At 35.8% G+C, this 25,002-nt stretch overlaps 1 protein-coding gene across 7 annotated transcripts in view; it reads left to right on the top strand.

Moving 5' to 3' along the window:
* SWT1 (SWT1 RNA endoribonuclease homolog) overlaps positions 1-25,002 on the top strand; it is a 96,194-nt gene that overhangs the window by 43,464 nt on the left and 27,728 nt on the right. For 5 of the 7 annotated variants that reach the window (XM_089909880.1, XM_089909876.1, XM_089909887.1 and 2 more), the window contains 2 exons: positions 45-232; positions 2,906-3,037. In XM_089909880.1, coding sequence (XP_089766006.1) covers positions 45-232; positions 2,906-3,037 — 320 coding nt within the window. The remainder of the gene's footprint in view (positions 1-44; positions 233-2,905; positions 3,038-25,002) is intronic. The other 2 variants (XR_016392900.1, XR_016392901.1) reach the window with 1 other exon arrangement.

Genomic DNA, 25,002 nt, shown 5'->3' with positions numbered 1-25,002 from the left:
TAGTGAAGGATTAGCTGCATATTATGTAATTCTTATTTCCCCAGGTCAAGGCAAAACTTAAGCAAAATCCTTCAAAAAATACAGCGGGTAAAAGGCAAGAAGATAATTCTTTGATGAAATCTAATAACCAAGAAATCACCATTTCCTCAGGTTCTCATCTTCCCCAACCCAACAGGCATCAAGAGATCTGGTCTATCCTAGAGAATGTTTGGATTACAATATATCAAAACAGGTACTAAATTTCCAAGAATTTTTGAGTTTTAGGGTTTTCCATCATTACTCTTATTCATTAAATAGTGTTTGGTTTGTGAGTTTAACAATATAATTTGTACTAGATTATCTTAAGGGGGCCTTTTGTCAAATTTGTACCCTTAGAAACAGTGATGCTTAACTAGGGGTGCGCATCACAATTATCTGGAGAGTTTAAAAAATATATATGCCTAGGTTCTAAGAAGTGCTGATTCAGTAGGACTTAAGTGAAGCTGAACTAGTGCTTCTCTCCAGGTGATTCAGATGTGAAACCTTGATGAGAATCATTGCCTATATATGTCAAAACCAATGAATAGTCACCAAGATTAGCTAAACGAATTAGCAGGATACAAAGCCTTAATCAGATTTAAAATAATGTAAAGAAAACATCAGCCTGGATAAGGGAAAATTCATGTAAAATTTTTTTAAAAGAAAGATAAATACTTTTACTTAAAACGGAGAAATACTTTTATTTCATACACATGAAGTATTATGGTCTTGGTAAAATGAAAAGATAGAGACCATTTGTGAGTAGTCTTTAAATAGGCTGCTGCTAGAGTAACTTAAAAAATTATTGAAAACAACTGGTTTTAAAGTAGGCCGACGCTCCCTTCCATACTTTTCCCCAAGCCTATAGTCTTTATATAATTAATATGTTAATCTTACTACGTGCTTTGTGGTATGATTTTGTCTCGAGGGCCCAGTTTGTTGTTTTGGATTAAGATCATTTATGTGTTCTAGTTGTCTACAAGAGCAGCAAAGTAATATTAGCACTCCACTTAAAACATCTATTCTCAATCAGTCATAGATTTGGGACCCATTTTTAGTCCTTGACAACAATTAAAAATCTTCTTCAAACAAATATATAGTCTGTTATCCTAAAGAAATAACAATATCTGACATGTGAGGTAAAGAAAACATTTAAAATTTTGTATTTTCATATAAAGCAAAGGTTTTGTTTGTTTTGTCCAGTCTTAATGTATTTTTAATGTTGTGGCTTATCAGATATTTTTGTTAGCAGAAAGTTGTATATGCCAGAAATGATCACTTTAAAAATAAAGTAGTTTAAAACAATATCTAAGATATTTTAATGTTCCTTTCATTTAGAAAACATTTGAGTACTTTATGTACCTTAGAACTGACCTATAATATACATACATTTGTGTTGGATGTTACAGAGTTCTTGGTGATTTCTGGATAATAGACTTACATTATAGTACTTCAGTAAGTGGAAAATGCTTATATTATTTTATCGGTATATAGTTTTTAAAGCCTACTTTATTGTTTCCCATGCCTGGTTGTGTACCAGAGTCACTGTAGAACTTCTCGACATATTCATGTTTGAGCCTTTCACATAGAGATGCTCATGTGAAGATCTGGTAGGCCCTATGCACAATTTTTATAAAATAAAAAAAATAATTTTTATAAAACTATTATTAGAGCACCTATGCACAACCTTAAAGAGGTTGGGGTTAGCAGATGTAAGCTTTTATATATAGAATGGATAAACAACAGAGTCCTGTGATATAGCAGAGATCTATATTCAATATCCTATGATAAACCATAATGGAAAAGAATATAAAAAAAGAATGTACATATATGTACAACTGAATCACTGCTGTATAGCAGAAATTAACACAACATTGTAAATCAACTATACTTCAATAAAAAATATTGAAAAATAAAATAACAGAAATCTATTCACTCAGTTCTGGAGGCTAGAAAGTCTGAAATCCAGGTGTCTGCAGAGTTGGTTCTTTTAGGAGGTTCTGAGGGAGAATCTATTCCATGACTGTCTCCTAGCTTCTAGTAGCTGCCAGCAGTATTTGTGGATATATCATCCCACTCTCTGCCTTTGTCTTCACATAGGGTAGTGCCCACCCTAATCCAGAATGACCTCATTTTAACTTAACTAATTACAAAGATCCTATTTTAAATAAGGCCACATTCTGAAGTTGTGGGTGAACATGAATTTTGGGGGGACACTGTTCAGCCCATACAGTATATGTTTTGATTTTTTATATGGTTGTTATTATTTGAGTACATTTTGTATACCTTAATTTTTCTGTTTCATAGATGGCATAAGCATCATTTTAATAGTTGTTTGGTCTTTCATCAGGTGGCTAATTTACTATTTATTAACACTTTTTTTAAATTGTTGAACACTTAGGTGATTACTAATTGTTACCCAGTTATGAATAATTATTAATATGTGATAGATTTCTAAAATTGGAATTACCAGAGTAAAGTGTATGAACACTTATAACATCCAGTTTCAGCAAACTCTAAATCTGATGTCTGATTTTTTTTCTTCATCCTTATGTACAGGAGTACTGTCAGTACTTACGTACTGACTTGAATATAAATTGATATTATTACTTTCCTTCCATCTCTTATGGTCTCTTAGAGTGAAACATTATTCACATAGCTTTTACAGTATTACTTTAGATTAGACCTGTATAGTTGTTGATCCATATCTTTTGCATGAATGGTAGCCTGGACATTCACAAGTTAGTCTTTTATTTCTAATTTAAATAGATTAGCATTATGAGAGAGGAGTTTTAAATATTACCTAATTTTATACACTAGAAATCGAAATACTTGAATTACACTAAATATGCATGTGTACCTACGAGCATTTTTTTCTCTGTTTTAGCATGGATGTGTTTCAAAGATTGGGCTCAAATTCAGCTCTGATGTCTTCAAAAATAGCATCATTTGAAGAAGCATTTGTATATCTTCAAAAGTTAATGGAAGCTGTTAAGGTTATTCTTGAAGGAATTCAGAGGTAAATACTAACTAATTTTAAAGTTTATTACTTTCATCTTTCTTTTAGGTTTATCAGCTTTTTCAGAGTTGCTGGGAGTCTTCCAGCAAGTTTTATAAACTAATGGCTTTTAGATTTAACTTCTTTCCCTCCCTTGCAAAGAATCCCTGTTTCTAATTTGGACCACACGAATGTTTCCACTTTATTCCTTTCTAGGAAAAAATAGACCAGATTATAAGCTTCATAAGGAACTTTATTTTCTTTATTGCATAACTATAGCTACAAGAACAGTGCCTGACACATAATGGGCACTCAGTAATTACTTGCTGAATGAAAAATATGTGTTAAGGTAATTATCACTGCCCTTTAAAAACAAATATATGTTAATGTTTGTAAACATGATTGATTTCATCCAATCCAGTCTCACAGTACCACAAACTGAAAAAGTTTGAGAAGCAACCTAGTTTTATGATGCTTTGAGACTTAATACATACGTGATTATTTTAAATATTTGTGACGTATATAGAAAACATAGTTCCAGAAAGGTATAGAATGGACCATACCACCTGTGTAGTGTGAAGTCAGATGTTTTCTCTTGTGGCACTGAAGAAGAATACTAAACTTAATCTTGCAATTTTTTTCTTTATATACCAAAGTTGCTTGACCTGAATTGGCATGCAGCTTGCTGACAGAAGAATACTGTTCTTTATAAATTAAAAAAACAAAATCAAAACTGATTTGATTTTAGCATGTCCATGTTTTAAAAACTTGGATTTTTGAAACAATAGCAGCTTTTGGTTTTGTTTTCATTTCTCTTTACGGGTTTTTGGAAACTTCATCTCGTTGTTAATGCACAAAGCATTTGTACCTCTTTTTGGATCACTTGGTTAATATGATTCTTAGAATAAAATATTACCAAAGCTTTTTGCCACTCTTAAGTTACTAATGAATTGAAGATGTAACAGATCCCAAGACAAGTATCATCTCTAAGTGCATGTAGTCTCTTTTTTTATTTAAGGCAATATTAAACAAGAGTAGCTCTATGAAGAAGAAATATTCAGTTCTGATGTTAGCTATGTAAAAGCTGTTGTGCATGCTGCATTGCATAAAAGCCATGCTTGACACATTACCTTTTCTACAGAAAGTAGGGATATTAGTCTGAATTCAATTACTCAACACATGTTTATTGAGCACTGCCTGTGCTTGGCATCATGCTGGCTCTGGGGAATCAAAGATAAGTGAGATGCAAACTCTGACACCAATGAGCTTGTAGAAATAGTGCAGTCACATTGAAACAGATAATTGCAATAAAGAGTTATTGATATTTTAATAGGATTACAGGCAGTGGAGCCAGGGAGAGTCTGGGAAAAGATGAGACTGGATCGAGGTTGGAGGGGAATGACTTATAGGCTGCATAAAGCAGTTTCCACTTTATCCTGTAGGCTAGTATTTCACACATCCAGAACCGTCAATTATGTGCCTTGACAGAAGTGTTTCTGGTCCAAAAACTTCAGAAATATTGCATATTATATTACCCACTCAGAAAATCACTTTACATCCATTAATAGCTTTTATAGACTTTGCTGTAGAGAAAGCTTCTTAATTTTAGAAGCTTTAAACATATTGTTCCCTCGACACAACCCCAGAGATTCTGATGGAATTGGTCTGAGGGTGTGCCTAGCTGTCAGGATTTTAAAAATTTCTCCAGGTGATTCTAACGTGTAGGCAGTGTTGAGAACCACTAGTCATTATGCTTAACCAGGTGTTCTCAGAGTGTGGGCACAGAACTAGCATCATCATCACCACCTGGAACTTGTTAAAAATGCAAATTCTCAAACTCTACCAGACCTCCTGAATCAGAAACTCAGGGTAGGGCCTTGCAGCCTGTGTCCTCCAGGTGATTCTGTGCAGGCTAAAGGCTGAGCACCATGGGCCTAAGTGGTGCTCAGCCCTGGTGGCCAATTCTAATCATCTGGGAGCTTAAAAAAAAAAAAGAGAGAACAATGGCTGGGTGCTGCCTTAAACCTATTCAATCTGATTCTCTGGGGGTGGGACCTGGGTGTATGCATTTTTATAAACTCCTTTGGTGAGTCTCATGTGGAGTCATGGTTGAGAAAGTATAGCATGTACTGCTTTCATAAACTGTATCTAAGGAAGTAGATACTTGAATTTTAAGTCTGATTCAGTTTTGTTAATCTTTCCTGTAAGTGTACATACCTCCAGGAATAAGAAAATGTTAGTTGTTCTGCTACTTTTTATAATGTGACCTGGAGTAAATTGTCTTGAGCCTCAGTCTTCATCTATAAAAGAGGCATAATAATGCCTTCCCAGAGCTTTTCATAAAGTTATTGTGCTTTGAAAGTCGGGTGTTGGTATAACTAACCAAACCAGCGATTCTCTGCTTATTTGTTGGGGAAGATAAGAGTTCTAGATCTTATCCCAGATTTACTGAAATCACAGTATCTGTAGGTATTTTGTAGAGGAGGGAAGTTGTATTTTTAACAGGCTTTCCAAGAGATTTATATGCAGTTGGTGGGGGACCACAGTTAAAGAAATTAATCCAACCTCCTGTAATAAATATAGTAGAACCTCTTGAGTTACCAGCAGAGGGCATTATGATTAAAAAGTTTGCCCGTTTAAGCATTCATTAATCAATGGAAACTACTAAAATTGCAAGTTTTTTTTAAACCTTCAAACAGTGGACATTTGAAAAAATATAGTAAAAGTTAATATATATTGTTTTGTCAAGTGAATATGTGGTCTTAAAATCCTTTAAAAAACAGTCATGTTGGGGCTTCCCTGGTGGCGCAGTGGTTGAGAGTCTGCCTGCCAATGCAGGGGACACGGGTTCGTGCCCCGGTCCGGGAGGATCCCACATGCCGCAGAGTGGCTGGGCCCGTGAGCCGTGGCCGCTGAGCCTGCGCGTCCGGAGCCTGTGCTCCTCAACGGGAGAGGCCACAACAGTGAGAGGCCCACGTACCGCAGAAAAAAACCAGTCATGTTAAAGTAAGTTCAGTTAAAAAATTGGAGGTTGGCTAACTATGAGTGGATTTTTAAACGTTGAAAAATACACTCAAATTTATAGTGACTACAAATTCATTAGTATTTTGGACGCTTACTAAAATGAAATAGTTTCATTTAGTTTTGAGATGCATGCTCAGTGAATATATGTCAACTCTATTTCTTTTTATTATAGCAGATGATTTATAGTGTTACATTAGGAATCAATAATAGATGACCTGTTAACTGGGTCCTTCAGTTAAAGAAGTGAATGAAAATGTGTTTGTTGAACTAAGAGTTTGGGCTTCTAGTTCAGATCTTTCCCATTGTAGCTGACTTCAGGCATGTCATCTACCCTCTCTAAGCTACAGTTTCTTTCCTTAGTAAGTGAGAATACTCATCTCTTCTTCACATGATGTGTATGAAGATACTTTTTAAACTGTAACATATTTACAAGCGTTAGTCTTTATTTTCTCTTTAAAGCTGATATGTTAAATTTGAAATGTTTAAAAGTGTGTTATTTCAATTTTAATAGGGGCCTAAACATGATTGTCATAAGTTAAGATTGAAAATATTGATGTAACAGTTGTTCACACAGTTATACAATTAGGAACAGAATACCTAATTTGGTAAAAGTTGAAAATGGGATGGGAATATTGCTGATTTCTATACTTTCTGCACACTTTCTTCTTGGGTAGGAGAGTGAACTTATTTGCTATTGGTTTAGAGATTGCTTCTCTCTTATCTTTCCTTTTATACATATACAGGATTAATTTGAACACTTTTGTTAATGGTTTTCTTATCTAAACACTAGTGAACTAGTCAGTACTCTTTCCATGTAAACAAAAGTGCTTTAAGATTTATTTTTTAGGGCAGTACAATCTAGTCTCATATTATACTTCAGTGAACTTATGTCTAGATTGATCAAGTTACTCTCAAGATCACAAAAACCTTTTGTTTAGTATATAAAGATTATAAAGCTTCATTTGGAGTGAAAAATTAATCGGAGAGTCCTATGGCAAATTCTAAAACTAAGAAAACTTCTACTTGTACATTAATCAAAAAACATTAAATGTCTTGTGCTTAGATTGACATATCTACAAAGTTAACTAAACAGGTCATGTAATCCAAATCTGAGGCATACTATGAATGTGTGCAGCTTCAACCTGAAAGATAATACTCACAACAACCATGAATGTATGTTTTTGTGTCTGTGAAGTAGATTATGAGCTGCCTGGTTTAGAAGCAGAGGAGAGGAAAGGGGAAGAGTGAGGGTAGGAAATTGCAGTCTGCCTACGTTTTATAATCATGTTTGTGTGTTTCACCTTTATAAAATAAGATTGAAATTATTAAAAAGAAAAAAACGCAAATTGTAGCATTTGAATCCAAAACTATAACTAGACCATGCTTAAGTGTGTATATTCATTTTATCACTTGGTTTAATATGTAAAACTTTGTATTTCTGTGTCAATTTCATGAACTCTAGATTTCCAGCTCAAGTAGCCTTGGATGAAGTGGTTAAAATAATGTTTTCTCAATTTCATATTTTGAATCTTATGGGGGAGTTATCAATAACTTGGCACATTTTTTGGGGGAGGGAGCTTTTTTTATATGAGGGGATATCTCAAGTTTAATTAATTAATTTTTATCTCTTAAGCTTAGATGATTTTTTTCTCTAGCTGTCATATTTGGTTTGATTATTTTTAAATATAGACTGAGTGCTAAATGGTGCCTTGGACACAGTCATATTCTGAGTGGACATTCATTTGTGATCATAGTACATGATTTTGGAAAATGGGACTTCTGCTTGAATTTAGGAAAGGAAGATGATTAAGTTTTGTCATCTTCAAATGCTTTTAGTAATCTTCAAAACCTTTGTAACCTCTGTTACATTCCTGTGGCTTTGGTTTGAAATACCTTATAGAGCTGGTTTTCTAAAACAAAACAATTATAATCATGAAACTGGGGATTTTTACGTGTGTGTTATTTACATATATAAATTCTTATTAAGTCTCACAAGAAAGAATTTCCCTATTACTCTCTTACCCCATTTTAACATAAGAACGAAACATATACTGGTATAACCATACATAATTCCTGGGAAAAGGAATCCTATAATCACAGCAGTTTTTTATATCTACTAATGAATTAGTAGCTTCAAAGAGTGTGGAGTTCGCATTTGAGAGAATATTAACTTAATATTGTATGTTTTGATAGCTGACCTCTTGAGATTTTAGAAAGGTTATTTAGGGAAGGTCATCCTTCGGTTGACACAAAGATAACAGTCTTTAGGCTGTTTTATAGATGAAGTTAATTGTTGAAACAAAAGTTTTTATGAAAGATGTAGAAAATAAAGATGTTAAAATTAGTGGCTTTTTAGCATCTTGACTCATTGCAGTGTGCAAGATGTTCCGCCGTTGATAAAAAATTTTCCTTGTCTAGGTTAGAGAGGTTTATCCATGTTTAGGTCTGACCTACTTTCTTTGAGGCTTGGCCTTTCTACCCTTAGATAATTAGACTTCACCTTCCCTCCCCCATTAGGGTTTCCACAGATACCACTGCATCTCTTTATCAGATTTTTCATATACCCCATGTCCTGTATATCAGTCACTATGTTGAGTAAGAGAAAATAATACAACCTTTTATTTTAAAATGAAAAGGTTTAGTTGCTTCACCCTCCATGCCATCATTTTAGACCTTTTTCATAATTTATTTCATAATCAGCTCCCTAAGACTTTGACCACTTTTAGGGCAGGAACTTTGCTTACTTTTCTTCATTTTACTTTTCTATACCTAGATTTATACCTGTATGACACATAGTAGATGGTTAAAAAAAAAAGCAGGGGACGTGTGTTGAATGGTTGAATGAGTCTTTTATAGTCTATCTGGTGGAGGGCAACTTCTTATAGGGCTGAATGCTGCTAATAGTACTACATTATGACATTAGATCAATAGGTAATATAGAGGTTCCAAAAAAGATACAGAAGAGAGAAGCGCAAGCTATGAAAGGGTAAAGAATAAGAAAATCAGGAGGGGGCTTCCCTGGTGGCGCAGTGGTTGAGAGTCCGCCTGCCGATGCAGGGGACACGGGATTGTGCCCCGGTCCGGGAAGATCCCACATGCCGCGGAGCGGCTGGGCCCATGAGCCATGGCCGCTGAGCCTGCGCGTCCGGAGCCTGTGCTCCGCAATGGGAGAGGAAGAAGAAAGACTGGAACAAAGAGACTGAGGAGATAAAAAAGGTATTTGTGTCTAGAACAGATGATGGAGCCTCCAGTAATTTGCCCAAATGGCTCTTGTGGTCCCATGTTATCCTTAATTGCTTAATTCTGATCTCTGTATATCAACTCTCTAAATTAGGGTTAGTAGAAGGAAAGATGAGATGTAATGGAAGTGATTGAGACTTAAGGAATATAAGCAGGTGTTTCTTATATAAGACATATAATGTATATAAAATATAGACAATAAAAGCTTTTTATGGTATCTATATTACAGTTTGATAAACACAGCTTTAACGTAACATTTATATCAAATGTATGTAATAATAAAATTTATATTAAATTAGCTGACAAAATATTAGGCATCCACATATTAATCTGACTGAATTATCCAACACAGCTGATATTTTTTTAACATTCCTCTTTAATGCTACTGAAGGTAATAGATCACACATGACTTACGTTTTAGAATAACTAGATTTCATTTTATACATTTGAAGCTCTTATCTATGCTTCCTAGCATTTGTAATTCAAGAATAGGAAATAAGGACCTTTATTTTTATCCTAAATGTCAGCGTTCTGATGCCAGTTATTCCTGCTACCCCTAAAGCATTTCTAAGTGTTGGTGTTCTTTTGTTTTAGTCAGTAAAATCCAGTTTTGGTGATGGAGTTAAATATTTCCCATCATAAACTTCTTGATCACACCAGAATCAAATAATCAAATATAAATGAAGATTACTTCTTGAAGATAACAAATATTTTACTTTGTTTATAGAATTGTTTTTATTTAAAATCAATACTTTAAAATTTTTCTTTTGTAGCTGATTATTTCTGCCTAATGCTTTATTGATCTGATAATTTAACTAAAATTCCCTGCTATCCCTGCTATTAAGTCACCCTAAGAAATTCTAAAACTACCAAACACTACATTTTTCAGAGAAGCAGATGGGATGAATGACTGACTAAATCAGTGGGGTTAGACATCAGTAAAATAAATGAAATGGGGTGGGGGGATCAAAGGTGCTCAACAAGCGCTCTATCATAATAATTTTAACTTAAATAATAAGTATATAATAAATACATGGATAAAGCCAGATGATCAGTTCTAATTCCTTCTTACAGAGTAGTTGTACAAAAGGTTTAACATTAGAGTGTACCCTAGACTCTAGGATTAGTCTCATCTATTTTGAGAAATATCTTCTTGTGCCTCTAAAGAACTTTTAACACTGTAGTAGACCAACCATCTGCCCATAGTGAGAAGTGATGCAATCAATGTTCTCAAGGCTGTTTCTAGTAATATAAAAGGTTGAGTCCAACTCAGGACAATGTTTTCTCCCTAGAAGATAACTCAGTAAACATTTATTATACATCAGAAACCCCTGGAATTATGTTACATTTTGATGGTCCAATCCTTGTCAATAAGGCATAATAAACCTTCAAGAATCAACATATACTTAACCATTAGTAATAATGTAACTGGAACTATAAGTTGTAGATTTTCCAATTAATGTTTCTTTTTTGCTAACATTAAGATAGATTATGTTTTGACAGCACATAGCTATATATTTTCCCCAACTTGATTGTTGAGCTAAGACAAATAAGTAAAATCATCAAAAGTATATTTTTATATTAAAGATAGTAATTTATGCAGATTTTATTTAAACTCTTGATAACGTAGATGAAAAAGTGTGAGTACTTTTGTACAGCATTGGAGTGTAAGGTAGTATAAAGAATGTATCAGTCTTCTTTAAAAGGATTTGTATCCACTTACTAGGGTGACTCTATCCTAGAAAAAGTGAAATACTCAGACCTTTTGGGGGGTTACTAGATACTGACTCTGAGTTAATACTAATCTCCGGGGACCTAAAATTTCACTGTAGTTGGAGAAATGATCAGGGAAACAGATCTACTTTGATTAATAAGCAGTGACTACTGGTTTGTTTGGAAACTTGGAAAAAACAGAATTTGAGGATTGGTGACAGGAAAGTCTAGAGGAGAGATGTGTGGATGGGCATCTTGTAATGGGCACATGTGTCCCATGTGAATACTCATCAAAGACTACCCACTGCAGTGGAGACTCTCAGTAGTCAAATGGACAAGATCAGCTGTCCTGTGGATGTCAGTCACCCTCTTCCCCTAGCCACCCCAGTGTTTGGTCAGTGATCTCATATGCAAAGGGACAATAAATAGCAGCCTGGATAACATGAGCTCAAACGTGGGACTTCCCCTTAGAAGGCTGCTCCGGATGCTACCACTGCTGAGAGCCCAAACTGCCAACAGCTGAGGCAAATGCTAAGCAGTCTATAAGGCACCATTCCCTAGGGTACCATCAAGCCACAGTGATTCAGACCCCTTCCATCATGAAGGAGGCAGTGATTTGTCCTCACTGGAATAGACACCTCTTTTAAATATGGAATTAACTTCTCTTACTGCAGTGCTTCTATCAGCAACTCCATCTGTTGATTTAAGGGATTTGCTGGTTACTGTCTTTATAACCCATACAGCTAAAAAACTAATTTTATAGCAAAAGAAGTACAACTATGGTTACATGGAATTCGCTGGCTTTATCATATACTAATCTAAGGAACTGGCTTGGTAAAACACTGTAAAAGACTTATTTTCCATACCAGCTGTAAACCTGTGAAGTTAGGGTGCTGTTCTAGATAATGCTGTATATGATGCTGTTTCTCCCTTAGTCAGAATGTAGATCCAAGAATCAAGGGAAGTGGTAGTGGTTTCTCCACAATTAAACCAAATAACTTCTGTTAACAAGTACTGTTTCAGTCATTGCTGAGTCAGGAAAACAGAAGCCACTCTAGGTATTTCAAACAAAATTTAATATACAAACTTAATTTCAGTGCTATTGGAAGGACTGGAAGAGCAAAGGGGAGAAAGTGGTAATATCTGGAGGGGCAAAAAAGAGGAGGGTTTTTAATGAATTTTGAAATTTTCTGTATCTTGGTGCCCTCTGTACCATAGGAGCACAATATTACATGATTACTGTACTTATTTTTAAAAAGTCAACAGTTCCTCTAGATTGCTTGGAAATAGTTGTAAACAATTACAAGAAGTGGATGTGATCCTATAAAATATTTTGTGTATAGAAGTAGAAACATTCTTCAGTCTAGTGTTCCATTCAATTAAGGTGTAATTGTTATGCTTCCTTTACATATATAGGCTTAGGACCTAATGTACAAGCAACCATCTGTTCTCAAACAAAACGAAGAAAATCCAACTTATTTTCAGAACCTTTAATCAGGAATTAATTTTCTTTCATAAATGTGTAAATTTTCAAAGAAGGTACAGAAATTTTATTATAACCTGAGCCAATGCATTTTTCATACCTATGTGTTTTCAACTTTCCATTGAAAAGTCACTTAAAATAGAACTCCATGTTCAGAAATTTAACTGCCAGTTCTTCAACTTAGATACCTCTGTGACAGAATGACTGATGTAGGAAGGGGCCATTGTTTATACACCTACTCCTTATGGATTTCTACACTCCATCTCAGGTCTATGTCTTACCTGGGCTCAGGGGTGATTGGCTCCTGCTGCCACGATCATATCTGTCTACCACCAACAGAGGTACTGATTTCTCTTCTCATGCTGAGATATGGAAAATATTCTCTCTTAGTTCAACTAAGATACCATAGGACTTTATAGAAGGAACCTTCACTAAAAGGCTAATGAATATATGACTAAGCAAAAGGAAAAAAAATAGACAAAAGGAGTTCAACAATTCCTCATGCTGAACCAATCAAAAGATTAGCTGCAAAAGTAATTTCATACTTTGCAGTTTATGTAGTTGATGGTTTTTTCCCTTCCTCAGTCCTCATGTTCTGGGTCACCTATTGCTAAATCCCAGAACTTACTAGCTTAAAACAATAGCAGTCAATTATTTATTTTCTCTAATGGTTCCAGGGCTTGACTGGACACATGTGGGTAGTTCTCACTTGAGAACTACTCTTGTGTGGTTGTGGTCAGATGGTGTCTGGAGTCATCTCAAAGGCTGGCTGGTGCTGGCTGTCGGCTAGAACACAAACATGTAGCATCTCCATGTAGCCTGGGCTTCCTCATAGACTGAAGGCTGGTTTCCAAGATCATCCCAAAGTAACAGGTGGAAGCTCTATTGCCTGTAATGACATTGCCTTTCTGACTGAAAGTGTTGTTTTGCTTTCATTCTTGATTGATACTTAACTGTGTGTAGATTGTAGGTTGACAGTTATTTTCCCTAGGCACTTTTTAAAAAATATTTATTTATTTATTTGGCTATGCCGGGTCTTAGTTGTGGCATGCGGGATCATTTTAGTTGCGGCATACAGGGTCTAGTTCCCTGACCAGGGATCGAACCCAGGCCCCCTGCATTGGGAATGTGGAGTCTTAGCCATTGGACCACCAGGGAAGTCCCTCCCTAGACACTTTGAAGATGTAATTTCATTATCTTATATCTTCCTGGAAATGAGTAGTCAGCTGTCAGCATACTGCTTTTTTCTTAGCTGGTAATCTGTCTCTCCTCCCACCCCCGTCCCACCCTGGAATGCTTTCAAGATTTTCTTCTGTAACGTTTATGTTTGGTAATTTTATCACAAGATGTCTAGTATAGGTTTTATTTATCTTTCTTGAGATGTGGCGTGTTTTCTTCAATCTGAAGACTCATATCTTTAACTCTGGAAATTCTCAATTATTATCTCTTCAATTATTCTCCCCCTCATTCTCCGTAATTCTCTTGTTTTGGAATTCCTATTGCTGACTCTCCTCATTCTGTCAGCCGTATCTCTTGACTCCTTTTTTCCATCTCTTTTATCCCTCTGTGCTGTATTCTGAATAATTCTTCAAATTTATTTTCTGATTCATTAATTATTTTTACCAATTTTTAATAATTTTATTTAATCATTAAAAATATATAATGCCCTCACATTGCTTAAAAATAATTCATTAGGTGAAAAAGAATATACAGTGAGTGAAAATTCTTCTTTCCATGTCTTTTACCTCAGTTAGCTCATTATCTTCAAGGACAATCAAAATTAATTAGTGTAGACACTCTCTTGTCTATACTTTTGCTTATGCTACCTGTTTTAAAGTGAGACTAGCCTGTAAGCTCTATAAGGACAAGAACCCTTTGTTTTGGTTTTTAATATATCCCCACCTCACCCAGGAGTTAATGTATAATGAGTAATCAATTAGTACAGAAATAAAGAGAAAGAAACTGCCTGGTCACCTGGATCTTAACACCATGATTTCATGCTTTTGGAAGAGTTCATCCTCAAATTTGTAAGTTTAGGAATTTTATTTTACCAGTTTACTGAGAACTTACCAGACTCAGCAGTAACCAAACTTAGAAGCAAGCTGATATATCAGAATGCCCATTTATTTATTTACATTGAAATCAGTAACTGCCAGCTGAACTGAAATATTTATAAATGAAGTGACTCCTAGAGGAAAGTTTACGCTGCAAACTAGATTACTACCAAGTTTTCTTGCTGACTGCTGGGGATGTTGACCTCAAGCTAAAGTAATCTCTTTTCTTCTCTGGAATTTTATTTGCCAAATAGTCAGGTCAGCCTTTCCCCTATACAGGGATATTCTTTTTCTTTAATCCCCTTTTCTAAGCTCTGTGCAAACTACTACTTTTTGTCAATTGTGTCAACTAATAGTTATCTGAAAATGTCAAAACACAACTGGTCAGATTTCAGTGTTATTTACATTGCTTAAATTACATTCCTATTTCCCTAAGGTGCTATCTTGATGACTTTGATTAGAATTGGCTGATTACTAAGGTCTATCAGCAGCATGTTTGCACACCATCTCTTAGGGTTGGTATTAATCTCATGTGTTACGTATCTAGAGGCACTTTGTATACTGGGTAGGAAAGTGGTCGTAAAGCCATCTTCCCTGGGTTCATATCACTGCTCTATTACTTCCTAGGTTTTTGACCTGGAGCAAGTTACTTAAAACCTTTGTCCTCCATTTTCTCAAAAATGGAGAAGTAAAAGTATCTTCTCACAGGATTAATGAGGAAGTGAATTACTATATGTAAAGGACTTAGGACAATTTAGAACAGTACCTGACAAATAGTATATAAATTATTACTATTGCTGTTGTTTTGTTGTTATTATTCTTACTGATTTATATTTCAGAAAAAAAATTTTTTTTGCCTTGGTTCTAAATTGTGGAGGTTTACACTCTTTGGAAACCATACTCTCTGTGTGGACTAACTATAGGATCATTCTTATACTGCTCTTGTTCAGATGCAGCATTACCTTAGATTACTGTGTATTCCATAACTGATCCTGTTGATAATCCCTCTACTACATTTCCATATTAGTACCCTTTTTTCCTACTGTTAACAGAACTTCTGGTTCCAGCATTAACTCCTTAATGCCTGGACTATTGTGATAATCTTCTAATAGGTCTCCTTGCCTTTAGGCTCCTTTGACAGTTCCTTAAACTCCTTAAATCATATTTTATGATTTCATTTCTTTCCTTTGTTCAAAAACATTTATTTTCTCTTATTCCCCTCTGGTTCAAATACAGCCTTTCCAATTTGTCAGACAAGGCTTTTGACTGCTTGGTCCTAACATACCTTTTTAGTCTTATAGTCCTCTAGACTACTTTGTAGTTAAGCCAAATTAATTTTTTTGTGGTTTTCAAGGCAGGCCTTATGTTTTCGTAATTCTGAACCTTGACACAATATCTTCTCAGAGCTTGGAGTGACCTCTTAATCTACATGTATTTTTCAAAGTTTTATCCATTTGTCCAATCCCAATTCAGAAGCCACCTACTACAGACAGACTTTACAGTTTGTTTGTATTGAACCCTTAAGGTTCTTAGCACATGTTGCCTCCCATTATAATTATTTGCAGACATTTTATCTCTGCTCCTAAATTGTGAACTCCATGAGGCAGGATCAGTACCTTATATCCTTGGTATTCCCGAGATATCTTGCATGTTGCTTTGAACCCAGTACTATTTGATAATAGTAATAAATGAATAAATAACATTTATTAAGTAGTTAGTATGTCCCAGTCACTGTACATAGGTAAAGCTCTTTACCTATGTGATCTTATTTAATTCATACAATAACCCTCTCAAGAGATGCTATTGTTACCGAACCAGGCTCATTTGCCTTTCTCATAACGAGCCAAATGCTGAGATGTCAAGGTTTGCAACAGAGAAAGAATTTATTTATGAGGCAGCCAAGTGAGGAGACGGGAGAACAGATTTCAGATCCACCTCCCTGAAGGCTGGGGGGCTTGGGATATTTATGGGCAAAGCGTATAGGGTGGTCAGAAGTACAGGGGAAGGTGACTGGAGGTAGGAAAAAGGTGCGGTAACTGCTGCTTTGCTCAGCTGTATCTGAATTATGTGCTTCTTCATGGGATGCATGTTCAGAAAATGGCAGCATTAGCATGCTCTGAAGATAGAGTTTTTGACCCTCTGGCGTGGAAAGGTCATCCCCTGGACAAACAAGTCTCTTCTGCGCAGGCTCTGATTGGCCCCATTGGTTCCACACAGTTTCAGCCAGTTTTGTTGTATTATGAGCAGAGGGGTTTTTAACAAGCTGTTCCCTTATCTGCTCTTCTGTAAGACAAGCTCAAGAACTTCTGTTAGTCACCAGTTTCTATTAAACCTATGGGGCATGGTTTCAGGAAGGGTTTTTTAAGCCTGTGGGGGGCAGGCTTTCACTATCACACCCATTTTACACATGGGGAAGTAGGATCACAGGCATTATATCATTCCCCAAGGTCACACAGTTTATACTTGGCAGAATGACTTATTGAAATTGGTCTGATTCTAGAGGGCTCACTTTTTAAATACACTAAACTTTCTGACTGAAAAAATTACTTTAAAGTTAGTTATATTCCAGAGGTATTTTTTAGAAAACTTTAGAAAACTTCTAAGTTTAATTTAAAAGAATATTAAATGACTGATCAAAAAAATACAAAATATTTTTGCCTTAGAGGGAAATTTTCCTTCTTTGTTTTTCCAAATTTGTCTTTTCTACCTTTCATTTTTCTGGGAGGAGAATGAGTCCAGTTACCTTGGTTGAAATGAATATCCCAAAAAAGGTTTCCATTGGTAGATGGTCTTGTCTCAAGAGACAGATGTTAACAAATGAAACAACTGGGGTAACAAAAGCATGAAAGAAAACTGTATCTGGGTGATATTGCTGACAGTCAGCCCCATGCAGTTTGGAAGAGCGGTTAAGACCTATCTTAAAGCTGGAATAAAAAGTTCCATCCTATGGAATGGTCAGACTAGGTCAAGATTAAGTTAGCATCCATGTACCAACACAGTGGGTTATTCATAGAAAAAAAATAGGTAAATTTGTTGTTTTCATGCAGTTTAAAATGTGTCATTTGCTTACATTTTTTACTTTGTAATGGATTAGATATGTATTTTAGAAATGCTTTAGAATTTACGATGCATAGTTGGATTGGAAACAGTATTTCTAAGATTGAGAAGAGAAAGGAAAACAATGGTTATTTATTTTAGAGGAAGAGTGCACATGGTATCTTAGGTAGTACCAGAGGGATAATAAAGATATGTGAAACTATCCTTAAGCCCAAGGGGCAAATGTGATGCTAGAAATTTGAGGTAAAAACGCATAAGAAAGAAGCCTGGAACACATCGGAAATGAGTAGAGAACAAAGGACAAGGGAGGAAACAGGATGAAAAGATCCAAAACATTCTTGTTGGAACAGTGCTGGAGTGCTCGTGCCTTTTTAAATTGGCCATGCCTATGTAGCAAGGGTGGATTAGCCCAATTTATTATTACAGATCTGTAAAAGCAGACTGAAGTTGATTTAGCAGAAAGATAGACTGAAAAGTTCCAGAGACTGGCAACACAAATATCTGGAAATTCTCTGGCTGTCCAGTGGTTAGGACTTGGCACTTCCACTGCTGGGGCCTGGGTTCCATCCCCAGTCGGGGAACTAAGATCCTGCCAGTCTCGTGGTTCGGCCAAGTTAAAAAAAAAAAAAAAAAAAAAAAAAAAATCAAGGAAGGAAGGAGTTCCAAAAAAGAAGGAATCTTTAACAGTGTCTTGTTACTACTGAGAGGCCAAAAAAAAAAAGGCTGTTAGATTGAGCAACATAGAAGTCGTTGGTGAATTTGTTGGTGGCAGTTTCATGAGAGTGTGGGGGCAGACGTTAAACATCAGTAGGCCGAGCGGGGGTGGCAGAAGGATGTTGTGAAACTCCGGGAGGTCATGAGGCCAGGGGAAGAGACTGTGTTCCAGATTTCCTTGAGAAAACAGTCAAGTCAGTGTAAATGTTTCTTAGATAATATCAATATATGAAAAGATAAAACCATTTATAATAAACATCAGAGTTACAGCAAAGACAGTGATTTTGTAATAACAGTACATGAAGTTATTCTTGACCCCTTCACTGCAATAATTCTAAAGTCTTCTGTTTCCTCAAAAAGGCCTTTCTGCTAGGATTTGCCCTCTTATAAATGGAATCATACAGCATTTGTCCTTTTGTGACAGGCTTATTTCACTTAATACAATGTTTTCAAAGTTCATCCATGTTATAGCCTGTTGTAGCCAGAATTTCCTTTTTAAAGCTCAGTAATGTTCCACATATATGCCACATTTTGTTTATCCATTCATCTGTTGGTGGACACTTAGGTTGCTTCTACTCCTTGGCCATTATGAGTAACGCTGCTGTGAACAAAGATGTACCGATATCTCTTTGAGTCCTTGCTTTCAGTTCTTTTGGGTACATACCCAGAAGTTGAACTGCTGGATTATGTGGTAATTCTATTTTTTAATTATTTTGAGGAACCACATACTGTTTTCCATAGCAGTTGTACCATCTTACATTCTCACCAACAGTGCACTAGGCTTCCATTTTCTCCACATCCTCATCAGTACCTGTTATTGTCTGTGTTTTTAAAAATAACCATCCTAATGGGTGTGAGGTGGTATCTCCTGATTTGGTTTGCCTTCTTTTTATAAAAAGTCTAATGCATTTTAAAAGCTCTTTCAGTGTTGATTAGTTAAATGTATTTGTATTACAAAAGAGGTATTTTATGTTCAATTTTTTTTCCTCAGGTTTATTCTAAATAGAACATTTCTCTAATGTTTTTGATCTATTATCAATGTCTATATATAGTGAGGTTTGTTTCTAATAAGGCAGTAATAAAATTGTGTCTCAGCCCCAGCTGGATATATTGAGATCTTACAGCACTAAATGGTGGGAGCACAAGATAACTCAGTCTTCTGTTTCTTTCACTATGAGCTCATATCTTGGCTCTGCCCCTTCCTTGTGATCTAGAGAGGTCTTATTTGCCATGTTACAATGGAAAGATAGTAGGTACCTGGTAGTGAGGTGTGATTAATCAGCTAGGAAATAACATTCATAAAATTTTAGGAGGAACTGTGATTGAGTATTATGCAGATTTAGCTGGCATATAGTGGGCATAGGACTCACTGAAGACCTAGTTATGAAGCTCTAGATTGTGAAGACATCGTTGAGCCCGATAGGGGCCTCAACACTAAGTAGAAGAGAAATGAGTTGGTTTTTCATACTTCTGGCCCCTTTGAGTACATTGTTAGTACTACGCCTGGAACTGGCCTCCAGCAGCACCGTCTCGAGTAGTAAGGTTATCTTTTAGCAAGAAGCATAATGCTATGAAGCAAAGCAAAGTAGTTATTTGGCAGCTAACAGTGAATTCCACAGCGGTCTCACGTTATGGGAAGTGGTCCATCTTGCTTCTAACCTTGAGGTCCATGGCTCCTCAAAGCTGAGCCCCCAGTATTTAGGAATGTCAGTTGTATTCATTTGCTAGGGCTGCCATAAGGAACTACCACAGACTTGGGTGGCATAAACAACTGAAATTTGCTTTCTCACAATTCTGGAGGCTGAAGTCCAAGATCAATGTGCTGGCTGGGTTAGTTTCCTCTGAGGCCTCTCTCCTTGGCTTGCAGATGGCTGCCCTCTTGCTGCCTCTTCGTATAAACATCCTTTTGTGCACGTGCATCCCTGGTGTCTCTGTGTATCAGAGTTCCTCTTATAAGGACAGTCAGGTTGGATTAGGGCTCATCCTGATGGCCTCATTTTAACTTAATCACCTCTTTATAGGCATCTCCAAATAATGGTCACATTCTGAGGTACTGGGGATTAGGGCTTTGACATATGAATTTTGGGGGAACACAGTTCAGCCCATAACAGTAGCCAAGGCCCAATAACAAAAATAAGTGCTGGATTTGAGGAAACTGGGAGTTTTGTGATAAAACTCTTGGGACACATGATGGCTGGCATTTTTCAGAATTTCCTGAATAATGGTATAGGATCCTAGGGTCTTCTGACCTAGCCTCACTAGACCAATCCAGATCCCTTTGCTAAAAAATGTCTCTTTAGTTATGAATGAAGAGCCATCCATCCAGTACTTGACCAGTGTATCACAGAAGAAGATGTGACAGAGGCTTGGATTGTACCTTATTATAGACTCATTAGCTAAGGTAAGAATATGCTGCTTTGTGAACATAGTTAAGATTTTTCTGAAGATGGCTTTTAATTGAACACTAAACCTAGTGAGATGGATTTTTGATATCACCACAAGATGTCTTTTCGTCAGTCAGAGATTCTAAATATTTTAGAAGGTCATTTCCATGACCTTTCTGGGAATAAATTGTAGTACTGATGTCAGTTCCCATAATTCCTATGAAGTCACATAAAGATAAAACTGAGACTAGGAATATGCATGCTCTGTCTGTGTTTGGCCAACACAGCTAAGCAAAGTTCAGTAATATGGCTGCAGCTGATTATCATAGTAACAGCTTTTATTTCTAGGGGTGCTCCTGGATCCTGGTGATGTGAAACAGTATGCTCTCATCTGATTGGTAGCCAATGGGTAGGGCATAGTTCCTGTGTTTCTCCATGTTCAGATCATATTTTATAGATTATGTTCTGTATTGATAATAATCATGTTTTTGTTAGAGTTTGGCTCCACCTTTACCTTAATTGCAATAATTAGGGATTGAAAATGTTATTGGTTACATATTGGCCATCTTCTCTGCCTTTCATTTTTCTGGAATTCCCTTATTGATGTTTACATCAACATCCAAGACTAAAGAGAGAAGATTGTCACCGTTCATATGGATCACATAAAAGTTCACTGCTGGACAGACTTTACAAGGAGATAACAAGTCCCCAAATGGTTTGAACTAAATATTTATTTAGTTATCAGTTGATAAGCTACAGTGATAAATTGGGAGTGTTTTTTAAGATAAGAGGTAGAAGAAGAATAATAGCTAACATTTTGTTGAGCCAAGAACTGTTCCAAGTATGTTATACATATTAACTCATTTAATCCTCTTAACAGTCCTGGGAGATAAGTACTGTTATTATCCATGTTATACATGAGAAACATAGGTGCAGAGAAGTAAAGTAATGTACCTGATGCCACTCAGCTGGAAAGTGGTAGAACTATGATTTGAACTCAAGCAGACTGAGTCCAGAGACCATGATCATAATCATTATATCGTTATGCTTAAATGCCAATGTAGAAAATACATTGGCAGAAGAGGCTGGTGACCCATATAAGAGAATTAGTGGAAAGTGTATGGATATATGGTGTTTTAACCTTTCTGCAAAATTAACAGAAAGCTGTAGTATTTGCCAGTATGTTCTAATTGTATGTATGTTTATGTGTAGCACACATGTAAGCCGTATAATCTTTTCCTTAATCTAAATGATATTTTCTTTCTGTAGAATTTGCTTTTATAATTAAATTTCAAATGTAGTCATTAAAATTACCTATAAACTCTCCTTGTTCCTACCACCAACTTTAAAAAAAAATCTCCAGTGTTCTGAATAGATCAATTTTAATTATTAATTGTATCCAAACTAATCCAAAGTTCCTACATTTAATACCTATATCTACAAAATTCGTTGCTCTAAAGGGAAAACAGGAACATAAAATAATTTATTTTGTTTAAGTTGTTTAACTTTATTTTTTGCTTTTTACCATTTTTAATTGCATATGGTGTTCTTTTAAAATCTGGGGCTGATGGATATCTTCCACTTGCATAGCTGATTTCACCAAATTAACTATAGAAAACATATGATTTTAATTTTACTTGTAATAAAGGACCCCCAAAAATGTACTCTAAGATCCAGTACCTTTTTCCTGATGAGTATATCCTATTGTTAATTTGATAAATTTTCACCCAGTTTATCAGTGATACAACTTAAATTCATCATCAGCAAAATTCAGTTTGCATGTCACTGTATTAAAGGAAGAGGAACATGGATGGAGCTAGAGATTATCATAATAAGTGAAGTAAGTCAGACAGAGGAAGACAAATACCATATGATATCACTTATATGTGGAATCTAAAGCATGATACAAATGAACTTATTTACAAAACAGAAACAGACTCACAGACATAAGAAACAAACTTGTGGTTATTAAAGGGGAAAAGGGGTGGGGTAGGGATAAGTTAGGAGTTTGGGGGTAACAGATACAAACTACTATTTTTAAAAAAAGGAAGAAGAAGAAAAAGGACAGAACTCTAGGGTCAGAATGATCTGAAGTTGAATCCTAGTTCCATCCACTTACTATCTCTGTCACCTAGATATGTTAATTAACCTTTTTTGTATTTGTTTCCTAATCTATAAAGTGGAGTTTATAATAATTGCTTTATTAAATTGCAGAAATTAAAGGAGACAGCATTTGTTCCATCCCTGGCACTTGGTAGATGCTGAATAAATATTGTCCTCAATAAAGATGTAATAATTGATTCATAGTAAAATTTAAGCTCTGAGTCAGTTCTTAGCTTTGGAGAATGTACAATGAGTTTTTAAAGTAATGTTGTAAACAAACATTTTTACTTCATGTAATTATGTATTTTTTTAAAAATAAATTTATTTCGTTTATTTTATTTTTGGCTGCGTTGGGTCTTCGTTGCTGCGTGCGGGCTTTCTCTGGTTGCGGCGCGCGGGCTTCACATTGAGGTGGCTTCTCTTGTTGCGGAGCACAGGCTCTAGGCACACGGGCTTCAGTAGTTGTGGCTCGTGGGCTCCAGAGCACAGGCTCAGTAGTTGTGGCGCACGGCCTTAGCTGCTGCACGGCATGTGGGATTTTCCCAGACCAGGGCTCAAACCTGTGTCCCCTGCCTTGGCAGGCGGATTCTTAACCACTGTGCCACCAGGGAAGCCCTAATTACATATTTTTAATCTAACTTCTTTATTGTAGTAAAATACAAGTAAAATAAATTTACTGTTGTTACCATTTTTAGGTGTTCTTAAAAGTGTATTAATAGGGTATTAAATACATTCATAATGTATTTGTTATAATGTTGTGCAACTGTCACCGCCATCCCTATCCTTAACTCTTTTCATCTTGTATAACTGAAACTCTATTCCCATTAAATAGTAACTCCTCATTTCCGCTTCCTCCCCAGCCCCTGGTAGCCACCATTCTGCCTATCTATAATTTTGACTACTCCAGGTATATACACAAAAGAATTGAAAATAAAGTCTTGTTTCTGTGCAAAGGGCTTGCTGCCCAATTCGCATACAAGCCAGTACTATGACACCAGCTTTTGAGAAAAGGAAAGACTTTATTGTGAGGTTGACTGGCAAGGAAACAAGGAGGCACAGCTCTCAAATCTGTCTCATCAATCTGGGGTTTGGTCAAACTTTCATGAGTTAGGGGAAGAGGGTTGGTTTGAGCCCTGGTGGGGCAGGTTTCCATTGGAGGGCTTTGGAACTTGGCCATTTATGGTAAGGTTAGGTAAAGGGGCTTCAGCACTGGGTCTTCCTGAACAATGGGCCCGTCACTTCTGAAAGGGTTCTGGTCACATCCGGTCCTTTGGTTCTGTGGAGGGGAGAAACTTTGGTTCCAGGTGTTATTTGAGGTCAAAATTTTCTCTTCTGCGTGCGCTTCGGCTGCATGACTTGTGGTTTTGTTTTGTTGTCTCTGAAAAACAACTCAGTATCTTGTTAGATACAGGACAGGGCCAGTTTGGGCTGATTCTGCAATTATAGTGTCAAAGAGATATTTACATGTTCATAGCAGCATTATTCACAGTAAGTAAAACATGAAAGTAACTCGTGTCTGTCAGCAGATGAATAGATAAGCAAAATGCGGTATATGGATAACAATGGAATATTATTCAGCCTTAAAAAGGAAGGAAATTCTGACATATGCTACAACATGGATGAACCCTGAGGACAGTATGCTAAGTAAAATAAGTCATATAATTAGTTTTTAAACTTATTTTTAATTTTCTTCAAACATGAAAAACTATTTAAAATATTATATTAATGTGAAACTGCCTTGCCAGCAGGGAACATAATTTATTCAGTTCTGTGGGTTGTAAGTTAAGATTTATAAATATCCAAGAATATGCTGTCTCTTCTTTTGAATTTCTAGAATTAGATATTAAACTTGAACATTCTAGACTTATTTCCCCACTCCTGAGTCTGATGCTTTATTTCTCCTATATAGGAGAAAAGTTTTATTTGAATTTTTAAAATCCTTATTTAAAAATTAGTCCATTTTAATGCATTATTTGATTTTTTAATTTTAGTCAGATTAACTTTCATTTCTTTTTAAAATTTTTGAGTAGCATAGTCTTTTTTTCTTGATGAGATACATGATATTTATCTAATATTGATAAGATGGAAATGAAATTTGTTTAACTCAGATTAACATGTTGCTTACTTAATGTTAATTGCTCATAAATAAATAGAAAACTCAAAGTGCTTATGTGGTTAAGAGTCAGGACTTGTTGGTTCTGCTACTGACTTCCT

The sequence above is a fragment of the Delphinapterus leucas genome, chromosome 1 (genome assembly GCF_059928025.1).
Source record: "Delphinapterus leucas isolate spDelLeu-1000000601 "Yukka" chromosome 1, BTC_Dleu_Yukka2, whole genome shotgun sequence".
Lineage (NCBI taxonomy): Eukaryota > Metazoa > Chordata > Mammalia > Artiodactyla > Monodontidae > Delphinapterus > Delphinapterus leucas.
Note: the sequence above shows the minus strand (reverse complement) of the source record. Positions and strands in the feature narration are given on the sequence as shown.